This window comes from Simochromis diagramma, unplaced genomic scaffold (genome assembly GCF_900408965.1).
Source record: "Simochromis diagramma unplaced genomic scaffold, fSimDia1.1 OVJJ01000343.1, whole genome shotgun sequence".
NCBI classification, from domain to species: Eukaryota; Metazoa; Chordata; class Actinopteri; order Cichliformes; family Cichlidae; genus Simochromis; species Simochromis diagramma.
Window position 1 is genome coordinate 8,475,203 of NW_024386831.1, and position 16,442 is coordinate 8,491,644.

The following is a 16,442-nucleotide window of genomic DNA, read 5'->3' on the forward strand; positions in this document are numbered from 1 at the left end:
ACTTAGCCTCTTGCTACTAAAAGCCCGAGGTGCTGCAGTCGAGCCGTTTAAATGCTGAATTTTAAACCCTCACAGTTTTTAACTCATTTATTTATAACTAAAAACGTCCGACTATATCATTCTCAGCAAATAACATTTTAACTGTTTACTCTTCTTCAGCTTTATGTTCTTAGTTGACCTCTACTCATTTTCATGCCTCCCTTTCCTCTTCCTCCCGTTTTCGCCCTGAGTGACACTAAATATCTGACAAATAAACGATCTGCTGGAATTCAGCTGTGCCCCCCTCCCCGTCAGCCACATCCCGCCTGCTTTCTGCTTTGTGATTTTGCCTGAGATTACAGCTCACAGCAAGAAAACACAAATCTGACGAGTTCGGTCGGCCCTGCATGAGAGGAAGCCGTAGGGAGACACGGCAGAAGAGGAGGCAGATTTCACCGAGTGTGGAAATCAAAACGAAGCAGCAGCGAAACACCGCACATACGACAATCACTGCTGGATACAGCACAGTACCCTAAATGTGCAGGTAACCGAACATGAATGTTGGTGAATGAGACTGAACGGTGGCTGGTTACACTGAGAAAAGCAACATAACCACGAGCTGCTCGGCAAATCAGATGACAGCATATGGTCCACAGAGGTTTGTTTACAGTCTATGATATTCAGATCTATACAAAGAGTATAGACCCAGGATTTGTCTCTGGGATTATGAGAGTGTGTGTGTCTCACCGTGAGGGAAGGTGACCTGGAATGGCTTGGTGGTGTTTCTGAGGTTCCACAGCGTCAGGCTGCCGTCCGAGTGACTGCACATGAACTGCTTCCCTTCGTGATGCCAGCTGACAGAGTGGATGGCCTGCACCGATCACACAGAGTCAGTGTTTCTCTCAAAGTCATAAAGCACTTCAAGTGAATCATTGTGTCATGCAGTGCCATGAGAAAGAAGCCTGATTGGGGAAGAGGAACCAGGAGTCCTGCAGCAGACCCCACACGACGCCGAGCTCGGCGAGCGGCTGAGACCAAAGTCCACCGAAGAACTGAAGCAAGTTCAAATGAACTGTAACAACCTACCGAACAGCCAAACCGAAACTGCACACAGGAGAAATTAAGCCGATTCAGAAGTGAAACGTGATGACACACGACACTGATTCTTACAGCATTTAGCTTTAGGCCAGATCTGGAATAAAACCTCGTTGGTATCGTTGTTGAATCCGTCCTCACGTAGTGTCAGTGCCCTGCTACGCTTCAAATGAAATATGAGACAAAGGACGAAGATAATAATCCTTCAAAACTGGTGAGCACATAACAAAGTGCTTCTCTCTGCGGATGGTAATTGACACTTTTGTCCAAATACAATGGAGAAAAATACAACTGACAAGATTGTTTCATACAAAGGCAGACCACATTTTCCCCGTGGAGCTCTATCAAACACACTCCTATTAAAACACAACAATGATGTTCATCTGACAGCTTTGGTGTCCACACAGAAGAGCAAAAACACTTCTGCAGCATGCGACACACGGTGATACGTATGTGATTCTACTCAGTGATGCCACAGCTACCACACCTTAGCTGTACAGGTAAAAAACGTCACGCAAGCCAAAACAGCAAAGTCGTTTTCCTGGTATCGCCCTGCGCTCAGCACGTCTGCCGCTGTTCTTCAGAAGACCTCGCTGGGTAATCTTTAGCTTCTTAAAAACATTATTCACAGTTATTCATGTCAAAGCCACAGAGGTCACGGCCCCGGGGAGCGTCAGCAGCAGAAAAACAGTCTGGATAATCCCGCAGATGTTTGGCCTGACATTGTTCCAAATTAACCTTTTTCTCTTTCGCACACTGAAGCTGAGCGAGCTTATTCAGGAGGCTTTTGTTAGAGCTGTGCACTCATCAGTCCTAACGTGGTCGTTATTGTGGTAATCACAGTAAACTGAATTTTCTCAGATGGCGGCAGAAAATGCTTAAAGCCGGGGGTAGGCTGCGTTTTTCCCCTCGTCATCAGACGGAGAAACATCTATAATAACCTTTCAGCGACTCGATGCTGGAACGAGGCTTTAGAAAAGGCAGCCAGCGATGGAGATCGATAGCAGGTCCTTTCACACCAGATAGGAGTTTATGAAGTGTTATAGAAGAAAAAGTGCATTTAACCACAGAGACACGGAGGCGCAGTAGGACTGGGTGTAAATACAGAGCAAAACCAAATGTCAGTATTATTTTTAGTGCATATGAAGAGCTGACAGCTTAAAGTTCGTACTTTTCTTTGTCCTTTAAATCACATTCAGATCCACAAAGAAAGCTCATGAGCGTGAGTGTTACTGTTCACAGGAGAAGGAGGACGTAAGAGGTGGCAGCAGATGTGCTGATGGTGCGTATGTTTGAAGACACACGAGTTAATGACCTGTTAATGAAAGACGTTTGAATATTACATGAAAATATAGTTTTGTGTGTAACTTTTCAGCGTGCACTGTGATGAAGACCACGCAAACGTTTTCTCCCTGGATGCTGAAAGCTGCAGCACCTTTGGCTGAGTACAGACCGTGTAACCTAGCACACCTGTCTGACATGACGCGTTTACGCTCTGCTGGTCTCTGGGTGTCAGCGTTGTCGTCTGTTCCAGCTGACAGTGCTGTGCAAGCTGCCCGAGGCTGCCCGGACCGGCGTGAGCGTTCCCGGGTCCTCTAATGACTGCTTCTTCAAAGAGCAGTAATTGGTTTGGCAGGCAGCTTTTCATAACAAACACCTTGTTAAAAATGAGAAAAGTTGCTGCCGCTCTGAGATGAAAAGTGCACTCGACTTTGGTCAGCGAGGGTAACTTGAAGAGAGCGCTGAGAGTCAATGTTGAAGCACTTCCTGTTTCACCTGAAGAACCTGCAACACTTCAGTGTCACATGTTTTTATTCAGGTCTGTATGTAAAAAAGAAAAACTCGACATGTCTCTGCAGGGCTTTGATGTCATAAACAAGCTGAACGTTCCCACTCGTGCACCCCCCTCTGGGACTCATTTCCAATTTGTTTTTAAAGCAATTTGTTCTCCATTCCTCTCAATTTTGCCAGATTCTTGTACATATCCTGCCTCCTGCTGCTATAATCAGGCATCCGCACAGAGACAGCTAAAATGAAACTACAGTTTGATTATTAAACAAACAAACACAGAGACCACAGCAGACGTAGAAAGAGGGCAGACAGAAAGGCTTCACCTATCAAACTCACCTCATCGTAGTAGATCCTGAAGTCAGCCTTCTTGCCCCGGAGGTCCCACTGCACGATCGTCCCGCTCTCAAACCCTATAAGCAGCTGCAGACACGAGGACAGAGGAGACTGTTCATAATAAAAACATGCACGAGGTCTGTGCTCAGTGTGATGATGATGATGGTCGGCTATTTATGTTTTAACCATTATTTATTGACTCAGTGCCAGTAGAGTAAAACAGGACAGCAGCCTCCTCCTAACTTGTTACCCAGTGATTAAACTGGATTTTTTCACACTGAGCGGCTGATTGTGAGCAACCAGCTGGTTTCCCAGAGGCTGAGCGTGCAACACCTGCAGCTTGTGTGACCACAAGCTGATTGCACAGCTCACCTGGTGGGAGGACCACCAGCCTTCAGACTGACCGTCGTCACGGTCAGACAGAAGGTTTTAGCAGACAGACAGGTTGCCAACATGGTGAAATCAGCCCGAGTCAATCAGTGCTGATGAGTGTGAGTCATTGGCAAAGTGTCTGTTTGCAGTAGGAGACTGGACTCAGTCGCTGGTTGCATTCTGGATATAGTCCTGTACAAACACGGTTGCCAGGTGCTTGTGTTATTCTGCAGTCAGATTGTTTCCTGCAGCAACTATGTCACCATGTGAGGAAGGTTTGTTTCTGTGTCAAATCTATGAAGTTCTGGCTGATCTCTGAATGTAAGCAGGTAAATTGTAGGTGGACAGCAGCAGATTGGCCACACTTGATCCTGTGGTATCTAGGGCTGCCACGATTAGTCGACTAGTCACGATTACGTCGACTATTAAAATCGTCGACGACTGATTTAATAGTCGAGGCGTCGTTTGAAGCTTTGTAAGATCACAAAAGACGCAGGAATAAGTAGCAGGATTTAAGAGTGTAATAACGGACTGACACAGAAGATGGCAGCACTGCATGTACAAGGATGCCAGCTGCCGTTAAAGCCCGAAGAAGAAGAAACTGTGTCCCAGAATTCATAGCGCAGCCCTGCTCAGTTTCCAACAATGGTGGCAGCTAGTTAGTTTTAATATTACTCTTATTATTCTTTCTGGGTCACAAAATAAACGTTTAACATATTTTCAGGTGAGAATGTAGCTGTGTAAACCTCAAATATCTGCTCAGTTTATCAAGACACCACATATTTTCAAAAGCGCTCCGACGTTTTCGGAGACGTCTGTTACCCACTAGCTCGATAGCTAGCCGGGGGCTAGACTCACTAGAGCCGTGAGAACACCGGACTCCCGGCAAATCGTTTTCAAAGCCACCGCCATCTTTCGCTACTCAGGTTAAACATGATATATGAGTCACTTAGATAACTTAAACATGTTATTGTTTGGCTTTTTTAGTATTTTATTTGTTCCTGAGTAAATCGGTTTGGCTGAGATTAAAGTTATAGTTTTTACACAGCTGAATAAATGTCAAGCAGACAGCTGATCATCAGAAGTGTGAGATGCTCGAGAATATACTCCGGTGTCCTGTTATATTTTAGATAGCAAGGAGTTTATTAAACTTCACCGAAACAATCTGCAAATGTCATTAAAATTTAATAAACTATCATCTTGTCTTTATTTTTAGTTAGCACCTTAAACACTTAAAGCTGTAAGCTAATGATAGTTATATAAGAGCAGATGCTGCTGGTGTACCAATGGATGATGATCTGATTAGTCGACTAATCGCAAAAATAATCGGTGACTAGTCGACTATCAAAATAATCGTTTGTGGCAGCCCTAGTGGTATCACAAACTGATTGCATGTTACTGCAAACTTGCCATTCAGTCTTAGACTGATAGCAGACTGATAGCAGACTGTCTTATTCCCATTTTAGACGACAACATAAGCTGCAGATGGTGTTAGAGGTGCAGCCTCAGCTGTGTCACTGGCTCGGTTTGTCTCACAGTCCCATCACTGGCTGTCTAACACACACTGGGTAAAACAGGCTGTTTATCTGTGTCTCTACATGAACACAAATGCACACAAACACAGATTTACTGATTTACACACACTGAGAATAACACACACTCCTTCATGTACAAGGACAATTCGTTGCAGTCCTTACCATATCAGCTCTGATTTGTATAGAATACACTGGCACCATATAAACAGGCTCCATAAACAAACAGCCCTGCATGCACCGGAGGAGAAAAAGCAACACTCCCACATACTACAACCCAGTTACACACAAATTCACAAACAGACGATAAAAGGGGAAGCAAAGCCGACCCAATCTGATCAGAGATCAGAGGAGAGCTGCTGCAGAAGCACAGCTTTAAAGACAGAGAGGAGGAAACAGCTCTCCTGCTGAGTGCAAAGACTGTGTGACACTGCACATCTGAAGAAGGGAAGCAGAGTGCAGGTGAGGGGGAAGCAAACCCGGCAAATTCTGCAGCTCTGAATACATTTTCAAGAGTGAGGACGCATGAAGGATTAACACTGTAGCATCTGCAGGCAGGTCTGCTGTGATGTGAATGAGACATATCAGTGACATCTCATTAACATAATAAATATCTATTAAGCATGAAGGCGGTGTTCATGCGGCTCTGTTGTGGGCAGTTTAAAGAGAATTCTGCAGCACGTCGACAAACTGCAGTGAAATTACAGCCGTTTACTCCAGCAGAGATTTCATCAAAGGCAACAAAGCAAAACCTGAGAATAATCTTTTATGGGCTTTGGTGAAGAAAATTTAACTGCTTTTTAAACAATTTTTCTTTTCATTCACTTTTTGGGGCTTTTATTTGATGTTTTTTGCAGCACGTTGAAAGAAACGGCTTAAACAAAACAAAATCTGTTCAAAACAGACCCAAAAAAGAGCAGACGTTACATATACTACATATTTATAAGCTGAATAAGGGATGTTGCCACTGGAAACATTCATTTAATATCTGCTGTCATCATTAATTCAGTTTCTGCTTTGGTGGAACCAGCTCCCAGTCTGGATCCAGGAGACAGACACTGTCTCTACTTTTACGATTCAAACTTTCCTTTTTGCTAAAGCATATAGTTAGGGCTGGATCAGGTGACCTGAATCCTCCCTTAGTTATGCTGCAATAGGTGTAGGCTGCTGGGGGATTCCCATGATGCACTGGGTGTTTCTTCTTCTCTCACTATGTGTTAACAGACCTCTCTGCACTGAATCATATCTGTTATTAACCTCTGTCTCTCTTCCACAGCATGTCTTTATCCTGTTTTTCTTCACTCACCCCAACCAATCACAGCAGATGGCCCCGCCCCTCCCTGAGCCTGGTGCTGCTGGAGGTTTCTTCCTGTTAAAAGGGAGTTTTTCCTTCCCACTGTCGCCAAAGTGCTGCTCATAGGGGGTCATATGATTGTTGGGTTTTGTCTGTATGTAGATGTCTGTGATTTGGTGTTATATAAATAACATTGTTCCAAACCTGTGTTAGTGATCAGTAATATAATAATAATGCTCTGTATTTCCTGCTGTATGTTAAACTTGTTGAACTGGATTTTTAAAGACTTCCAGTTGCACAAAGTGATGCTGAGACTGATGTCATCTGAGGTCGTTTCAGGATCATTTTTCTACAGAATGACATTTATCATCTCAAAGTTTTTATCCAGTTTGAAAGACTGACTGAGCGGAACAGGAAAGCGAGTCCTCCGGCTTCATGGTAGATGAGCCTGCATGAGCACTGACAGCAGAGAAGCTGGTGCATCAGTTGGCGACAAGCAAACTCACACTAACCTTTCAGTGACAGTCACCATTACCAAGCACACGGAGGCTAGCTTAACTAACCTCAGCTACAGGACAGCAGCATTAGCGTGAGCTGAGAGAACTTGTCCCCTTTGCTTACGAAGGGTTAACTTTGTGCTGTTCAAGGAGACGAGACGTCTCTAAACACACGGCCTTTGTTCTTGCTTGCAGTGAGCGACTGCAGTAGGTGACGGCAGCTGAAAATTCATGTCTCATTCTTTTGTCTTTAAAGCTTTTCAAGTCTGGTTTCATCCGAGGGCTACAGAATTCCACTGGCAAAAATCAATATGCCTCTCAATGACCTCTCTTTCTCTTTCTGCAACTTTTCCATCCAGCTTCTTTCTTCTTTGTTCGCGAGTAAAAAAAAGAAGCAAAACAAAGACGAGGGCACCAAGAGGAGCGACGCTGCACACAGGACGGCTCTTTTTCAGCGAGCACACAAAGACAGCCAAGGTGAGAGAGTGAAAGGTGAGCAATTAGAACAAAATAATGGCCGACAGGAAGAAAGGGTCAGGGTCGAGGATGAAGATGGGGGGGAGTGATGGGGGGAGTGATGGGGGCAGGGGGCGGGGATGACAGAAACGCGGCAGAGGAAAAAGCTCAGATTTTACTGGAGGCACAAAGCGTGAAAAGGGAGGCAGCTTCAGTGCAGCAGACTGCTTCAGCACTGGCGCTCGAGGAGAATCATGAAGGTGATGCTTTGATGCGCCTACACACCTTTCCTTCATCCTTTGGGCTGTCACTCAAATGAACGACTGGTCCTGGGTGAGTTTTAGTTGATCTGTAATGAGAAGGAAAAATAACAGAGGTGAGGAAGACAAAGTGTAACGCTCTGAAACAATACTGCAACAAACGCTTTACTGCAGCCACGCACACGTACTCAGCATCACAGCCATGCTTTACGCTAACACGCTGCTTAGCTGTGTGACATCCGTCGGCACTGTGTGGAAGAGAAAGAACCCACTTGATGTATTCAAACTGCAGTCAGCAGGGAGCAACAACAACAAAGCCTTACTTGTGGTATTTATTAAATTTTTAAGGTGTTTCTGTTATAGCTGTAATTTTCTGGCCCCTAAAAAAGCTGCCTGCTGCCAGCCACCATAATAGCACACAACACTGACATTTAGATATCAGGTACATCGTTTCTGTGGCGATGCAAAAATTACAGCCTGCAGTATAAAACACGCCGTAAAGGTGTCAAGCTAAACGCTCACGTTAGGCTCTTTTTATGAATAATGTGAGGAAATGTGACATATGCAGCATTTCAGTGTTTAAATAAAGTAAGGCACTTAAAGTATACAGTCCTGTGCAAAAGTCTTGAGCCACCCTCCTTTCTTTATATTTTGGGAGATATGTGACTGAAACGTGCAAACATACATGGAAACACAGCATGTACGGCAAAAACAGAGTCTGTGCTGAAGAAGCACAGTCTGAGCTCTCCGTCAGCTCTGTGAGGATCTTCAGGAACTGTTCTCCAGGCTTCCTGAAGGACAGTCAAAGCTCTTCCTCGGATGTTTCTGCCTTTGCTTGTGTTCTCTGTCAGGATGATCCCACACTGCTTCAGTGGAGCTGAGCTCTGAGGAGGCGCATCCATCACTGATGTGTGCTTTGTGTTTGGCATCACTATGATGCTGAAAAATGAAGCTGCTGCCAGTCAGATGTTTCCAGATGTTCCTGCGTGGTGGATCAGACTCTGTAATTCATCAGTTTAAGATCTCCAACAGCACTGACTGACCTGAAACCATGACAGAGCCTCCACCGTGCTTCACAGATGGCTGCAGACGCTCACTGCTGGACCTCCTCCTGACCTCCTCGTACACACTGACCATGATGTGGATCCATCTCTCCCTCACACCTGTTCCTCTGACCTTCAGTCCAGTTCTGGTGTCATTTTCAGCCTCAGACTTTCCTCCTGTTTCCCTTCAGCCGTCCTTCACTGAATCTTCTCTGATGAGGCTTCAGTGAAGTGTGATCAGCTGAAGCTCCCGTGTCAGCTCCTGTGCTTCCTATTAACATGACTTTCAGATACCTTACGCTGTAGCATCAGCTACATGAACGAGAGGACTGAATATGAGTGAAAACAGAAAGGCCTGAACTTCTGCTCAACAGCACCTTAACAAGAAAGTCTGTCTCCTTGGACAGAAAAATATCCGAGGAGAAGTCGTGAGAGTTTTCCACAGGATGGTGTAATATAGTATATTATTATTGAATGATTTGTTCTTGCATGATGAGAGTTTGATGAGAGCTCCTTTAATTTAAAGTAAGTTGTTTGTGCCCTTGGATCAGGCAGCTACAGCAGATCAGTGCTTGGTGATTCCTCGCAGCACAAACCTGCAGCACTAAAATGAAATGCATCGCTATTTTCCAAGAAATCCACAAGAGCTGCATGATCACCGGCAGATTCAGTTTAGCTGCCACAGTCAGGACACTGTAGCATTGTGCCTATAATCTGGCGAGCTGAGGCAAAGTGTGACTGACGTGTTCAGATGGGCCCGTTTAGTTATGCTTGCTGCTGGAGAGCGATAAAAACATGAAACCAGAACACGCTCTCAAAGCATCGCTGTTGCGTTAACAAACCAGGATATCAACGAACCATCTGCGACGCACAACACCTGCCCGGACACGTAAGTGCAGCACACAGGGTGAAAGCCAGGAGCTCGAATATATCGAATATACCCGGTGATGTAACCCGCCTGCTAACGTGGGATCCTGAACCCTCTGCACAGAGAAACAAACCTGTGCTTTTAGAACCAATCAGGACCGATCAACGATAAAACACGTCGGCGACAGAAAGTTCACAGCAGATATTGAATCTCTGATAAAGCAGAGATGAGTCAGGAAGCTTGTGATTGTGTGTGGAAGGTCATTTCCTGTGAAAGCCTTTCACACCGTGGGGACACGTGTGAATCGGAGCCGAGTTACTGACTGATAACATTTCTCCGTCAAGGCCAGACTCTGAAAAGCAGCCCGAGTGAATCTGTGTTTGCCGATGCTTGGGATGAATATTTTCTGATAAGCTGTGAGGCCAAACAGCTGAACTGTGCGACTTCTCAAAGTTAGAGACGGAAAGTAACTGCAGCGAGCAAGAAGACGCTTCACGCTGACGCATCAGCGAGCGTTTGTCTCTGCAGGCTGCTCACAGCTGGAATTATAGCCAGCGTGTCCACAAATGCTCATGAAATCATTTAATCAATGAATGTTTGAATCCCACCGCGCTGTCTGATATCCTAAGAGAAACAGAAGATCTGCTCGTGTTTGACGTGTTTCTTTGATCCAGGTCATGAAGGTCATCTTGCAGTTGTTGCTCTCAGAGACTGTACGATGTTAGGATCCTTTTATTTCATGAAGAAATAACAGCGCTGCCAAGCAATCAAAGATAATCACATAAAGCTTCCTCTTAAATCCAATCAGATCTGAACAGACACACGAGCAGCTCATGGAGATTTTAACAATTAAAAGCGTTCTTACATTACAGCGCTTTGTTCTGCAGCCGGGCCACAGTAAGCTGGTCTTTTTATTATTCCCTGCACCGTTAATGTGCTTTTTAACTCTGCCTTTCTATTATTCATGCTGATTTTCTGCTTGGGCAAACCTCTGTGGTCATTATTCTCCAGATCTTTGAAGATAAGTTGGTGGTTTGTTGTGTGGTTTTAGGGCAGCGTTTCTAATTGTGTCTCTGCTCTTAGGTGAAATGCTGTTTGCAAATAAACAGATGAACACTTAAAGCCCCGTTAAAGGCAGGATGGTCCCAGTGCTCGTTAAGCAGTGATTTTACCAAATGTGGTGCCAAAAACAAATCGGCACTGCTTGTTGTTGATCTAAAATCAGACTGTTGTCCTGCCCGGTGAGCACGATTCACCAATAACTGCATATTCTGCATGAACTAAGAAAAAACACATTTAGACTGTTCTCATAATGCAGCTGGGAGGAAGAAAATGATATTACTGAAATATTTCGTAAGCATCAGAGAAGCACGAGCACCTTTTGGGATCACAAACACAAAGACACCTTAAGCTCCAGGGGCGCCATGACAACCAATCACGGCTAGAAAAGGATAAATAATCGATATGACAGACGAGAGGGGGCGAGGCAGGAAACGGCACGTCAGCTGCAGACACCGCACTCGCCGTGTGTCGCATGCATTCACGTAATATCACATGTGCTGAGGCTGTGTGACACACGTGAAACATGGCAACACAAACAGCAAAATGTGTTTGAGCTTGTTTTTCACTGCGTCTGGTTTTATGATGTTTGACATTCTTAGAGACCATTCATGTCCATGCTGGGATCTCTGGAGAGGAAACAGGAAGTCCAGCATCTGTCTGCTGTGAATGTCAGCAGAGTCGCCAGACTGACAGAGGAAGTGATGAAACAAAAGCTTTGACATAATTACTCGGTGACTGTAAGGCGTCCAGGCCCCACCCCTCCCTCACCATGCCGCTGCCTGAAGTACGGCTCTCGTGACAACGTTTCCAAAGTCTTTCTGTAACTACGCAGACGTCAACACGCCAGCTGAGGCTTTAACCTTATTCGATGTTAGAATTAGAAATAATAATATTTAAATCATCGGCTCAGTCTCAGAGTTACTGTGAAGGGCGGCATCACCCCCCAGTGATGCAATCACACATCCCACGGGCGAACAGTGGGACATCAGATTATGGCGGCGACCGCCAAGCACCGCTGTTATCACGCTCAGCGAGTTCAACAAGGCAAACCAATGGAACCGATCCAGACACTCATTTTGTCCTTTGGTGTCTGCATTAAAATTACTATTACAGATTTGATGTGTAATAGATTACTCTGGACAGGTGTAATCCTGTGGTGTAAGTCTGCAGAGCAAAGACAGACTTTATTTGAGCAGAAGCTCATTCAGCTCGTTTTATTGGAGGATCTGAAAGGATGATAAATCCAACCAACAGTAAACATGAATGTATTTGGTCTGAGAAGAAAACGGTTTAAATAATCTCACGTGTTTGACTCAGAGGGGGGTGTTGTAGAGGGGGGGGGGGTGGTTTACAGTAAATTTCTTCAAGCGCTGAACGTTTCTTGACCTTCAGGCAGGTGTCTGTAGTTTTTATGACTTTATCTCTGCAGCGATTTAGACTCAGAGCTCTCTGAGTGGGCTTTCACCCGTCCACTCTGAAACGTGGCTGGGTGGGCTATGAACCAGCACGCTCTGCTAAATGTCCACGTGGAAAAGGTTTGGAGAAACACTGTTTGTTGACAGGCCACCTGCTGCTTGTGCTGCATGCATGTGGTGGGGAGCAGCTCAGAGTGCTGATGCACGTACGAAGTGCAGGATTTCCATGAGAAAGAAAAACGCTGTTTAAAGTGGCCGTTCTTTACCAGCTGCACCAACGTAAGGCTCAGAACAGAAAAACCGTTCTGTGAGGTCGGAGGGCGTAAACATGTCAGCGCGGCCTTTTTACACACAGTATTTAATAAAGACGATGATCTTTTCATAACCCTCCCGCTGACGTATGGATTTCTCTAGCACGGAAGCATTTTTGCTCATTATTCATGCTGTGAAGAGGCCGTGAAACCGGGCGGTGGCTGGAAGCCAATTGTTTATTTTACAGTCCCAATAGCAGAAATAGGAAAACGTGCCAGTGTTTATTACAGCTGACACGAAGCCAGGCACAAACATACTTCTGCTCATCAGAGGGCTCTGTGAGGAGTGAGCACTGGGACTGCTGTGTTTCTCCTCGCATCTCATTTCTATCTCTCATTTCAGAGCGAATCTCCTGAAGATGAAATTGTGCATTAAGTATGTTGCAAACCCGTCTGAATATCAATGAGAGCCCGGCCCTCCTGTTTGGCTGCACTGGTCCCATTTGAATTGGTTTTTTTGCACACAGAACCAACCAAACGACTCGTGCAGTCATACGTCGACGCGATCCACACCCTCCTGTTTGCACGGTTAGGAGACTTCGCCCTCGCTCGCTAAATGTTGCACAAAGTCCCCTCTCATCCTTATTCATGCTTCGTGGAAATCCTCCCCAGATAAATAACACGAGTCCCCAGTCACCCCGGCTGTTGATGAGAAGAGATTCATTCTCGACTCGTTCATGAACCCTACTTCAGGAAGATAAAGAGTGCTGACGGTTAGGAAATACAGAATATATTACAGCGTCGTGTATCATACATGCCCGTTGTTGAGACTGTGGTACACTCTGCAGCTCAAGTCATAAAGGAAAGTTACCTATTCTTAAATGAGCCATTATCTACAGGCCATCTCTCCCTGATATTTAATTATAGAGGATCCAGCAGACATTTAGCTGCGTCAGCACGTTGAGGCACTTTTCTATAGAAGCATTAAAGATGTCACCGAGAGCTACGATTCAATACCAGAACACTGAAAACGAGGCTGTTTCTATACTGCAGGTACTGTAGGCAGGTGTATGCACCAGGCTGCAACTGTTCCAGGAAGACGAGGAAGAAGAAAAACAAGACAAAGACGGAAACTGCTGCACGTCCTACACTGGCCTCATAGCTCCGTCCTCACTAAAGGAAAATCCACAGAAGTCGACCGACAAAGGAGAAACGACCAACTCAATGAGCTCCAAGTATTATCTTCTTATGCTATCCTGAAGTACACATGAGCTAATCTGAGAACGCTGGCTTGGCTGTAAGTGTGAAGTAGCGAGCGAATGCTTGTCCGGCCCTTTTCACTGCTGTGATTGGCTCCAGCTCAGCCGTGACTCTTAACTGGATAAGCAGAACAACAAACGGTCGGATTCGGTAACGTGACCTGCCTTAGTCGGACATGTTGGTGGCTCGCATGTTTTTGGCTGTTTAATTAACCAGATATGAACTTTTCCCGTGAACATGTACGATGTCAGAAAGCACTGAGGCGTAGCACAAAGTGCTCGTGTGAATGGGTGGAGGAAGCACGTTGAATACGGTGCTTTTAGAGCAGAAACACACCACATAAGAACCAGTTCATTTACCAGTCACACCCACTGCATTTAACATTCATCTTTCTTTGTTGTGGGAAACAAAACACCCGTTCACATGACATGCTCACTCACACTGACAGCTCGCAGGCTGCAGGTGGCTGCAGTCCTCATTAACTGCAGCTAATTACACGACGTGTTTCATGTGCATCAAAGTCGGAACGCATTCACATCGGTGTGTTTATCCATCATTATGTCACCTGGAAATCCTGAAGCACGAGCAGGTGAAGGTGGCTGCACGCTGTCTGTGCTGCACGCTGTCTGTGCTGCACGCTGCACGCTGTCTGTGCTGACGGTTAATCCACGCAGAGTCATTCCAAACCAAACCAACCAATCCTGAGCCGCCTACGTCAGTAACGAGGTACAAGTATCAAGGTAAAGGAGTAACGTAGCCTCAGCATGCTTTTCTAACCCTGATAAACTGGTAATATTTTAAGTCTTCAGTTAAACAAATATGACCGAGCCTGTGTTACTCTGACTGGACACACGGACGAGAAACAGCTGCTCTGAGCATGTTATCATGCAGCAGGTGTGACCACAGTCATGTGATCAAAGCAGATCGTTATCACGCTGCGGTCCACAGACTACTGCAAAATTAAAAACTCATCACAGAAGGACACGATCTACACGAGGTGTTCATGCGTGCGGTCGCTTTCCTCCTGCGCTGAGACCAATTACAACAATATTTAATAGGTGAACGTGATAAAGGACGTGTTGCGCGTGCATGCAGGGCAGCCTTACAGCCAGAGCAGGTCTTCATCAACAGCCAACGACCTTCCACATGAAACGCTTTTCTTCTTCTGTTTCACTGTAACAGTTCAAACTTCTCAGGTTCTTAAACGGATGCTGAGCTTGTCCTTGTTGACTTTGTCCTGAAGAATCAACAAACCAAACTTTCTGCTAAAATCCCAACCGCTGCCTCTGTGTGATGATTGGCAGACAGCACCTCCCACGCACGCAGATCGTGTCGAGACTGCTCGCCGTAGTTTCAACTGTCACAAGGCAACAAGATGGCTCGGTATAAGAGCGACTTATGACTGACACTGCAGCAGGGGACTTGTCAGGGTAACAGCAGAAGAGCAGCGCGTAGGTGGGTGACGCCGCGGAAAACAAACGGCCGTACAATGCAGCCGAGCAGCGTGTGCGTGCCTGATGGCGCCGAGCTGTCAGTCGGGGGCATGTGTCAGTTTCACAGTAACCAAACACAAGAGCGTGCACATCGTGTTTCACTGAAGGAATCTAACGGTAACGTCTAACTCTTGACCCTTTGAAAGCCTGCTAGCAGTCAGCCTCGAAGCTCTTTTTCTTTCACGCCTGCTTGTAGAACAAAATAACCGGGTTTGCAGGAAGTCTCTTCCTATACCGCCTCCCTCGGAAAAACAAACAAAATATTCCAATGGTGCTCAAACCACGACTTTAGAGATGTCAGAACCGCTCACAAAAGGCAGATGGAGGTCCTCAAATGCTGTCATTGGGGAGCGTTAAGGAAAGTCCAAAGGAGGAAAAGCTCAAGTCTGGTAGCTGCCGTTACAGTGCGACGCTTACAGCATGCATGGATCTAAGCGTGCACGTTCAGAATAAACTCATCGTTTATCGTAAACCCACACCATCCTCACGATTTAGCACCGCTTCTGTTTCAGCCTCAGATACTCACAGTTCGATGGCCTTGTTCCACATGATGACGTATCCGGACAAAACGAAGGACTCGATGTTGACGATGTGTGTGTTCCCGCGCTCCGTCCCCACATACAGCCATTTACTCTGAAAGGGCAGGTGGCAAAATGTGATCCTGCAGAGAGAAGAAGGAAAACCGGCTGAGCGTCAGCCAAACAACGCTTTGTGCGTCTCTGGGTCAAACACATAACCACGCACGTCTCTGAGTGTTAGGACACTAATATACGCCTGGTGCTGCTTATGCTGATGTGCTTATATGTGTCCAACGTGTTGTCCATGTGAAACCTGCTCAAAACATCATTTTAAAGATATAAAGATAAGAAATGTCTTAAAAAGCAACGTAAGAGCAGGCCAGCCTGTGACGTGAGGTAATTACACTGAAGTCTTCTCTCTGGTGTTTTGTTGCCTGAGTGTAACTGATGCAGGAGTGTGTGTGTACTGTATGTGACACCGTGTCACTGTCACAGTCATTTTCTCCGTGATAAGCTCCCTTCTTCAGACGAGTCAGAGCCTGACTCATGCACGGACGTCACGGCCTGACTCATCCTTTGTCGAGGCTTAATTTAGAACTGTGTTGTTGCAGGATAGCACCTTTCACGCAGGTATGATTGCCCACATTTGCTCTTCCTGCCCTTTAATGATGCAATTCCTGCTTTTCTCATGTGAGAGGAACTTTTTCCCTCAGTCTGCAAGTCCGGCAGAAACACTTCTACTTATGGTACTTCACAGAAACTCCCAGCAGTAAAAGCTTGATCTTTTTATGTCTTCTGTAACATTTCACACTGTTGATATTCGCTTCAAGCTTAGCCTGGTCCATTCCAGAAACACCCACCATCATTCTGCACAAAACTTTACATTTGATGTATGAATTACTGAAAACGGTCCTGTCTGCTAA

General features: G+C 45.6%; 1 protein-coding gene across 16 annotated transcripts in view; it reads right to left on the minus strand.

The window, feature by feature from the left end:
- Positions 1 to 16,442, minus strand: part of stxbp5l (syntaxin binding protein 5-like) — a 126,674-nt gene that overhangs the window by 43,965 nt on the left and 66,267 nt on the right. For all 16 annotated transcript variants that reach the window (XM_040027793.1, XM_040027791.1, XM_040027792.1 and 13 more), the window contains exons 5-8: positions 15,528 to 15,662; positions 7,635 to 7,698; positions 3,202 to 3,285; positions 727 to 850 (exon numbers count right to left, since the gene is read on the minus strand). In XM_040027793.1, coding sequence (XP_039883727.1) covers positions 727 to 850; positions 3,202 to 3,285; positions 7,635 to 7,698; positions 15,528 to 15,662 — 407 coding nt within the window. The remainder of the gene's footprint in view (positions 1 to 726; positions 851 to 3,201; positions 3,286 to 7,634; positions 7,699 to 15,527; positions 15,663 to 16,442) is intronic.